Source organism: Cavia porcellus, unplaced genomic scaffold, assembly GCF_034190915.1.
Source record: "Cavia porcellus strain 051 isolate PalLab524CR breed Dunkin Hartley unplaced genomic scaffold, mCavPor4.1 scaffold_4, whole genome shotgun sequence".
Lineage (NCBI taxonomy): Eukaryota > Metazoa > Chordata > Mammalia > Rodentia > Caviidae > Cavia > Cavia porcellus.
In genome coordinates this window covers 69,116,218-69,126,093 of record NW_026947487.1, presented here as the reverse complement: position 1 = coordinate 69,126,093, position 9,876 = coordinate 69,116,218, and the positions used below count along the sequence as shown (strand labels likewise).

At 42.9% G+C, this 9,876-nt stretch overlaps 1 protein-coding gene across 1 annotated transcript in view; it reads left to right on the top strand.

Annotated features, from left to right (window-relative positions):
• Window positions 1-933: 933 nt before the first annotated feature.
• The window catches only part of Shroom3 (shroom family member 3), a 315,135-nt gene continuing 306,192 nt past the window's right edge, over window positions 934-9,876 (top strand). Inside the window, exon 1 of the mRNA XM_013141402.3 lies at window positions 934-1,872. Coding sequence (XP_012996856.1) covers window positions 1,729-1,872 — 144 coding nt within the window. The 5' untranslated portion in view covers window positions 934-1,728. The remainder of the gene's footprint in view (window positions 1,873-9,876) is intronic.

Sequence of the window (9,876 nt, the reverse complement as noted above, 5' to 3'; positions counted from 1 at the left end):
AGGATCTTCCTGCCTCAGTCTTCTGAGAGCTGGAATTACAGATGTGTGCCATCATGCCAACTTAATTTTTGTTTCCCCAAGCCAGAGTTTCACTGTGTATTCCAAGCTGGCCTTGAACTTACTATGCAGCCCAAATTGGCCCGGAACTCACAAGGAGCCTCCTGCCTCAGCCTCCCAAGTGCTGGAATTACAGGCATGTGCCTACATGCCCAGCTCTTTTTATTTTGTGACAGTGTCTCTCTTAAGTTTCCCAGCCTGGGCTTAAACTTGTGTGCTTCATCTCAGTCTCCTGAGTACTGGAGAATACAGCATGTACCACCACACCCAGCTACTACATATTTTTAAACAAACAAACAAGTTTTAGTAAACATATTCCTTGAAGATACTTTTTATTTGTTCTGATAACAATGGCTGAAGCTTCTGGGTAAAAGCTACAAGTCTCTTGGACTGTTTAAATTTTGAATATAAAGTCATGTTAAATATTGCACAATTATTATTACAAAATTACATGGCTAGCCTGAAATCAGAACAACATTCAGCCTTGAGTGCCTACTGCTTATGAAATATTACTTTTTTTTTTCATTTAAAGAATGGGTAATAAACCATTTTGGAGTGGGTAACAAAGAGGGAAGCCTGCCTTGCCTTTGCATTAACTCAGGCAGAAAAGTGACAAGGGAGTCTTATTTCAAGGTGAGCGGCTGTTCATATATTATATGCGACATTTTCTTCTGATAAAGTAACAGCCCTCGCCTACACCTTGACCTCTACTTCCAGGTTCCCTCAAATCGCTTAGGCATTGGCGGGGCGGCAGGATCTCTTGGAGAGTGCAAAAATTCCGATCCCTCTATCTCATTCGCTGAAGTTCTGCTTTAGTCGGCGTAAGGCGGGGCTCTTCTGGCAACTACTTTCTAGGTAATCAGCCAATCCGTGCGCTATTTTCAGCTTCCTCGGCTTTGTCGGCTGCGAGGCCGCTTTGATTGTCAGGTCTTTGTGGCGAGCTGGTTCCCAACGCGCTGCGCCTAATCCACTCCTTTCCCTGGGGCTGATTACTACTGAAACGCCGAAGACAAGACATCAGGTCCCTTGTTTTTGTTGTTTTCACTGAGTATTTACGGTTTATTTAAAATTTTTCTCCACATCTTGTAAAACCTTTTTATTTTTCAAGAAGCAAGCGGAAAACTTAACTGCCGAAAAACTAAAAAGTGAGCAGAGCTCTGGGTGTCCGGGGCTGCCGAGAATTCTGGACCACAGCGCGGCAGTGCAGTGCGCTTTCTCCGCACCCCTGGGCAGGGAGGCGGCTATTGTCATGATAAATTTTACTGGCAGAGGAAGAAAGGATTGATCATCAATAAGAAATGAGTTTGGGCCGTTTTATTCCGAGATTAGGAGAGACTTTTAATTTTCTCTAAAATCACAGAAAAAGTGATGTGTATATGTGTAAATTAAAGGCCACCTCCAGAGTAAACGTGGAAGAGGTTTTACAAATGCAGAGGAGAAATGGACCCCAGTCGGGGCTTCGGAGGGAACCCAGAGACCCCAGGGACAATTCCCGCTTGGAGACGTCGGCTTGAGAGCTCCCTTCGCTACAGCGTCCCAAGGCGAAGCTAGGAAGGAACTTGCACGTCAGGCCGCTTTAGTGTCCCTGCGCTGTCGCTTGGTCCCGGAGCGGCGCTACGACTGGACCGCGGGAGCCCCTCACCTGCACCCGCGCACCATGGGCCTAGCGAAATGAGGACTCGAGAGCGCCTGGTGCCCCGAGCGCCCCCCGGGGCTCGGTACCTGTACCTGGAGGCCTTGCTGGAAGGAGGCGCTCCTTGGGGCTTCACCCTGAAAGGTGGCCTGGAGCACGGAGAGCCACTGATCATCTCCAAGGTGAGGGTTTCTCCTTTCATTGTGATCGTTTACTCAAGTTGAGGGTTTCTTTCTTTCTTTCAGTTTTTAAACTTTTGCCAATGTTTGCCAAAAACGCAAAATATTCCTAAAGATTGCCTGAATCTTAATTTTGCTGTTTCATATCTTTCTGATTATCTGGAAATATTTTGGATAAGTTGGTGTTTGAAAGAGAAATATGTCTGAGCTCAGTTATTCAGCAAGATCCCAGGAAAAATGTGCTCCTTTGATGACTAATCTTCTCTTTTTGTGAATGGAAGAGGCTCAGTTTGGCCCATGAGCTTTTGGGTTACAAATCAGATTACAGGTTAGCAACATGGTTAGGTGGTGGCATGGTATATGGTTAGGAAGAAAGAAACATCTGCCCATTCCTTCTTCCACTGGAAAAACCTAGCTTTTTAAAGAATGTTCTAAATTTGTTTGTAATTCCAGTAATTGCTCAAAGATCACTTGTTGATTTTAGGCACAGAGAGGAAAGTTAAATTGACTTTCATAGGAACTCAAAAGCAGAGCATCATTCACTGCCTGTGTTATTAAATGTTTCGTGTGAGTACAGTAAGTTATGACCGTGGAATGAATCCTTACACAGCAGGGTTAGAGTTTCTCTTCAACTACAGAGGTGAATACTGCATATTATAGTATGTGTTTTAAAATATCAGAATATTAACGGTCGGGTGCAACAGAACTTTAGAGCCTTTCAGACATGTGCATTCCCCAGGGAATGTGTGTCGCTGAGGGAGAGCATTTCTTTTCACTTTGAGGGTGGGAAGAAGATGGTGTGATTTGCATTTGAGCTCTGCTGTTCGGTGAGGTTGTTCAGAGCCACCAAAGTATGTGTTATGAGAGAGACCAGTGATTCTGACTCAGAATGAGGCACTGGGAACTGAATTTCACAGCCACCAGCCAAGAGAGTGCAGAACACCCTGTGAATGCAGGGATTTTTTTTCCCTTAAATTTCCAAGGAAAACAGGAGATAATATCTGCATAATGTGTGTCAGTTAAGATGGACTTCAGCTGTAAAAAACTAAAAACCTAATTCATAGTGGCTTTGAGTAAAACTGAGGCTATTTTTCTCACATTGCAAGAAGTCTAGAGGTAGGATGTCCAGGCAAGGAACAACAGCTCAGTAACCTCATCAAGGACCCCATTTAGCTCTTTCCTCTGCATTCTGATGATGTGGGCTTTTGTGGGTGTAGTTGCATGATGGGTGCTGTACTTCTAGCATTGCATCTTCATTCCAGGCAGGTTTTGACCTTTTGTTTGGGGCTTTTTGTTTTTCTCAGACTTTTGCTTACATCTCATTGATTAGAATTATGCCACATGCCTACCCTTACACCAGTTACTGGTAAAAACATGGCTAGTTTGGGCCATTTAGGATTTCTCTCCTGGGTTTGGCAATAGATTCATGAAGTCAAAGAATCTATGCTTACTGCTTGAATAATTTGAGGTTCTTTTTATAAGAATAAGGCGGAATGGCTGTTAGGTAAACAACTGAGGATGTCTATGGCAAACATACCCCTGAATTTTATTCTAAATTTTACTTTATTTGCAGTACTGGGGATTGAATCTAGGGTCTTCAAACTGAGCTACATCTCCAGTCCTTTTTTTTTTTTTTGTCTTTTTTGTTTTTATCGGTACCAGGGATCGAACCCACGACTGCCTGCTTGCAAGGCAGGCGCTTATGCTGCTGAGCTAAATCCCCAGCCCCTCCAGTCCTTTTTTATATTTATTCATTTATCTAATTTTTTGGTTTCTTTGCGATAGAGCCTCACTATGTAGTTGAGACTGGTCTTGAACACACTATGTAGCCCAGGCTGGCCTCAAACTCACAATGATCCTCCTGCCTCAGCCTCCTATCCTGTTAGGATAACAGGCATGCGCCCTCATGCCCAGCTTTATATTTTTATTCTGAGACAGGATTTCACTAAGTCACAAAGTTGCCCCTGTTGTGCTCAAACTTCTGATCTTCCTGTCTCAACTTCTCAGAGTTCTGGAATTGCAAGTGTGTGCCACTTTGCCCAACTTCTATACATTTTAAAACTGACTGCATGCGTATAATATCATAAAAGGTCATTTGTCTGACCTTTTATGATATTATACGCGTGTTATGATTTGAATCCATAGTCCCTCAAAGCCCATGCACTCACAGGTGGAGCTTTTGAAAGGCAGTTAGGTGCTAGGGGCTGTGTACCAGATGTGGCGTCTGGTCAGAAGAGACTGGTACTGGAAGGGCATTTCTCCCTCCCTGACTTCTCCTTGTCTCTATTTCCTAGCCATCTGATGTGAGCAGCTTTCCCCTACAGCAGTGCTTTCCACCATGCTGCATCTGCCCTAGGCCAGCTGACCATGAACTAGAAACATGAGCCCAAATAATCTCCCCTCCTTTAAATTGTGGGTATTGGTACTGCACCCCAGTAGCAAGAAAGTGACTAAAACAGCATCTGCTTGCTAGAATGCTGTTTGCTGCCAGAAAAGTCAGCTCCTAACTCTACTAAGCTGTACCCCTCAACTTCCACAATATCTAAAGGATGGGCTCATGTTATCTACCTTGGTAGTCTGTGTAGCATTAAATGTGTGGGTGTACTTAACATAGTGTCTGCTCCAAAGAAGGAATAAAAAAAAACATTTTAGCCAAGATTACAGTTGTTGCTTTCCATTATTTTAAGAGACAGATTTGGCTGCTGTACAAAGTCCCAAGATAACAGTAGGTTAACCAATATCAGAGTTTCTATACCATCTGCATAGCATTCTGGGCAGAAGCAAAAGAAAGATGACCTCTTGTATTGTCAGGGACCCAAATTCGTCGTGTCCTGACCTCCATCCTGGACTGACATCCTGTTGGCCTGGACCAGGATGGTTTCTAGTAATATCTGCGTTCCACTCAGTGAGAAGCAAGAGGAGGTAGAAAGGGCAGGCTCCATAAGGGTACCAGTTAGCACGATTTCCAATTCAGTTAAAGGCAATAAAAATAAAGTAAAATTTAAAATTCTGATCCTCATTTGCACCAGCTGCATTTCCAGTGTCACCTCACTCCAGAGCTCCTGAACTTCACACCACATCTGATCTACCTATTGAAACCTTGTTCACCTAAGCTCCACTGCTTCTCTCTGAAGTTTCTCTGATGCCATCCAGCTGAGTCTGATGATTCTCTTCTATACTCCCATGTTAGTCACTTTCCTTGTCTCTGGTACAAATACCTGACACCCACAATTTGAAGGAGGAGTGAGTTATTTTGGGTTATGGTTTTAGTCCATAGGCTCCTTGCAAGGAAGGCATGGTGGAGGAGAGCTGCTCACCTCATGGCAGCCAGGAAGCAGAGAGTGAAGAAGGGAACCAAGGAGACATGAACCCTCCAAGTCACAGCTACAGTGACTATCCTCCTCCCACAAGACCTTACCTCCTAAAAAAGCAAGTCAGCCAGTTGCCATAATCCAACCTTCCTCCAAAAGCCCTATCCATGAGTGCATGAAGCTCTTGGGGGACACCTAGATATAAATCATAACAGTTGCTATGCCCTGTAGTTCCTATGTCAAATCATATTTTATTTAGGTTGATTGCTTTCACAGAAGCCTTTGAGCCATTTTAGTGAGGGCTATTTTCATTTCTGCTACATCTACCCCAGAGTCTGAGTGTATGCATATTTGTTGAGGAAAATGGCTCTGTCTTATTCACTGTGCCTTTCTAGGACCTAGCATGGTGCCTTTCACTCAGTAGATGCTCACTAATTTTATTGAATTAACTAGCAAAGCTGAAACAGAGCAATGGGCTTTTTAAACTGCGAGGCAGATCTTTGGAGATGGAATAGGTATTAGTTTCCTGTTGCTGCTGTAACCAATCTCCACAAATTTAATGGCTTAAAGCAACTAGGTTTACTAATTTCACAGTTCTGTGGGTCAGAAGCTGGACACTGATTTAAGATCCAAGGATCAACAGGGCTGTGTTCCTTTCTGGAGGCTGCAGGAGAGAGGCTTTCCTCCGCTTCTTTTGCTTCTCGGGGCCAGAAGATCTGGAGTCCAAATTCCCTGGCACATAGCCCCCTTCCTCCATTTTCAGAGCCAGCCACAGCTGGTTAGGCCTGTCCTACTTCACATCACTCCAACCTCTAACTGCCCCCTTTACACCTTTAAAGACCTCTGTGGTTTTATTGGGTCTGCCACAATAATCCAGGATAATCTTCCTATTTTAAAATCAGCTGATTAATAACCTTCATTCCATTAGCAACCTTAATTCCCATTTGCCACATAACTGACATATTCACTGGTTCCAGGAGTTAGAACGTGGATATTTTTGGGGACCCTGGGCCTTATTTTGCTACCTTAGAGGATTTGAACATTTGAGACAATGGAAAAAGTGCACATTAGCTTGTGTACTGCTAACTAAGTGCATCCTCTTCTCTGGGAGCAGGGTGAGCCCCCACTTCAGGGGAAAAGAAGGGACAGCATACACTGAGTCACACACATGAAAGGCACATACAACTGGGACTGCCAGGTCACAGGTGACAAATGGTATAATGCCTCAAGTATCATTTTTCTTTTGCTGCAAAGGAGGCAGGAGAATGAATAGAGGGAAAAGAACCACAAAGGGTGGAAATAAAAGAAATCATTTTGTAATTGCTTTCTTTGGGACTTAATGGCCTTGTAAAGGAAAGGTGGGGTCCACCAGCAAGAGCCTCTGTCATCTGTGAACTTCAAAAAGAAAGGATAACTTTAAAAAATGGTGATTATATGTGAGTCCTTCGGCAATTCAATAGTTCAGGAAGTTGGCAAAGTACTGTGATTATGACTCATTCACTCTGTGTGGGAAAAGCAATTGCACCTGCAGTGGGGACACACCTCCTCCCAGGGCTGGTCAATTAAGTAATAACAATAGCAGCAATCAACAGCCACATCAGTCCACACTTAACTGAGTGCAGTCTGTGTCTCCGTATCTCAGGAGATGTATGCCACCAGTTCATTTCATTTCCACAACTCTGTATTCAATAGCATACCCCACAGCTACCAGTGAGGAGTGGGATACTAACTCACTGAAGCTCTCCCTCTTAGTAAGTGGGAGATCTGGAACTTGAACCCTAGTGTTCTGGTGGTAGAGTCTCTGAGCTGTCGACTTTCAGTCACCGTTGCCTGCCACACAGTTGGCTCTGTCTTGATGCTAGAGTTATTATCTGGGTACAATATGAAATTTATATCTTATATGTTTTCAAATCTATTAGAGGAACAGAAAAAGTTTAAAAATACTTAGTTCCATAAGGTTTTATAAAATACTTGTGCTAGCTGGGCATAGCGGTATACTCCTATAATCCTAACATTCAGGAGCCTGAGGCACGAAGATTGCCTAGCAAACCAAAAACCAAACCAAACAAACAAAACTTGTTTGCTCAAGCAACTCTTTTAGGTATTCAAGACTCTCAAGCAGTGAGAGGGCCATTCACTGCTCTTGGCCATACTGTATTTTCATTGGCATCTCTACATGGAAAAGTACTTTTTAGGGCTCTTCAAATGTGGACTTTGCAATTTAAGGAAAAGGGCCTGCCCTCGTGTTTTTGTTTTGTTTTGTAAGACAGGGTCTTACCTGTTCCAGGCTGGCCTCGAACATGTGGTGATCTTCCTGCCTCAGCCTTTCAAGTGCTGGGATTACAGGCATGCACCACCATACCCAGCCACTAGCCCATTTTACCAGATCTTTAGCCACAGTCCCTGAGTTTGAATTGAAATAGAATTTTAGGCAGCTCCCAGAAACTAAATTAGTGACTATGAAGTTATCTTCCTCATCCTCTCCTAGGTGTCATACTAGAACAGCTTGGTATTCTGAATTTTGTTTTTTTTTTTTTTTGAGACTAGAGTCTTGCTCTGTGGTTCATGCTGGCCTTGAACTCACTTTGTAGCCCAGACTGCCTGGAACTCAGAGTGATCCTCCTGCCTCTGCCTCGAAAGGGCTGGGAATCCTGGCATGTGCCACTACATCTGGTTCTGGTATTCTGACTTTTTAAAATCAGTACCAGGGATCGAATTCACGACCACGCGCTTGCAAGGCAGGCACTTATGCCGCTGAGCTAAATCCCCAGCTCCAGTATTCTGACTTTTACTATGACAAATCCTTCTGAGTTTTTGTGTGTTTCTTACTTCTCTCTTTAATATTCTTCGCCCTTCATAGCAGGAAGGCTCATTTCTTGGGTGCTCTTAAACCACTTTGTTTCTTCCCTTGTGTTCCAGCTACTTCTGTCTCACTTGTATGGATCCTTCCTTCCTCCCACTTCCCCTGCACTTTCATTCTCCGTGGCTTCTAATTAGGAGTTTGCACTTAGCATCCTGTGAAACTGTAATCTCTTCAAGGCCACATGGATTTTATTCGTGCTATATATCCTGCTTTTCCTTGGCAAAATGCCACTCATTAAAATCCTCAGCAAATGCTAAGTATTTTAGCGCTGTGAGGAGTCTCAGAAATTCAGTTTTGTTATTATGCAGACAGAAAACTGAGGCACAAAGTTCATTTATTTGCCAAGGTATTTCTGTTTTAGCAAACACAAGCTGTGTGTGTTTGTATGTGTATGTGTGTCCCCAGCTGGCAAAGGAGTAAATACTTTCTGATTGTGGCATCTGAACTCCTCTATTAGACTGTTAATGTCTAGAATTTAAAAACCTACTTTTACAGCACTCAGGAGGCTGAGGCAGGAGGATCATCACAAGTTCAAGACCAGCCTGGGCTACAAAATGAGCTCAAGGCCAGCCTGAACTGCATAGTGAGACCCTGTCTCAAAAATACATACATACGTACATACATACATACATACATAAATAAACAAAATCTTCGTTTACTTCTTTTTTTCTGCCATTTTGTCCCTTCCACTCTTTCCTCCTCCCTTCTCCCTCTTTCTTCCTTCTTTTCTGTTATCCACGATGATTAAATTATGCAAAACAATTTCATAAAAGTGAAATTGCAGAGAGGATCTTTAAAGTCTTGTGTTAGAAAGCTGTCTAGAGCAGTGTGCACATAGGACACTGAAAAAGCCTATTTTTAAAAACAAAAGCAAATGGGTTGCTTTTACACACATATAATATTTGGTAAACAGTTATTGATTTGCATTAGATTGGGGGAAAACTCCTGTGCGCAGATGTTTAATATTTAAAAAGTTACCTAGGCATTATTTAAAGTGTTAACGTGCCTTGAGACACAAGCTAAACTTGCTGAGCCTTTCAGTGTTGTTAGGCATAGCTTTTTTTCAAGTAGCATGCTGATGTGCCAAGTGGATCTTCATGCCACTAAGGATTCTGCCTTATTTTAAAGCCAGGGCATTCCCAAGGCTTTGCCTCCTGTGCAGAGGACACAATTTAATTGAAGACATATTCATCTCACTTTAGTGAGCCCACAGTGATTGGAGACACATAATGAGAGACTTTCTATCAATCTTACAGAAACAAAACCTCAAAGGACATTTTGGATTTGAACTAAGCCATAGACAGATTCTCCCACATCTCAGCCTTTGATGTGGTTCCAGACAGTGAGCATCTTGTCCAGAATCGCTGCACTCCCACTTGGTCCATCCCAGGAGCCCATCTGCCTTTCCCACCCTGACCTCTGGGCGCTTCTCCCTGAAACAAAGCGAAGCAATGATTCACCACTAACCCCAAGGGTTGATCCCTCTCTTCTAGTGGTTTCCCATAAAAAATACCTCAGGACACCATTGGCATGTCTGATCTGCAGAATGGAAGTGATAGTTCTTTCCAGCCTTCCCACGTTCCTAACTTGGCAGACAGAGAAGCTGAACCGTCAGAATTTGTGCTTACGTCAATTGCATTTTTTCATTCCTTTGCATTTATTTGTTAGAGCCTTCTGCATTTGAACTACATTTTTTTCTTGGAGATTTTATCTAATTTTTTACTTTTAAATGCTCTTTGATGTTTGTAATTCTTATTATTTTATTTAATTTTTTTTCATTTTGGGTAAAGGTGTCCAGCATAGGAAAGTACGTATTTCAATGGTAGGAGGTTT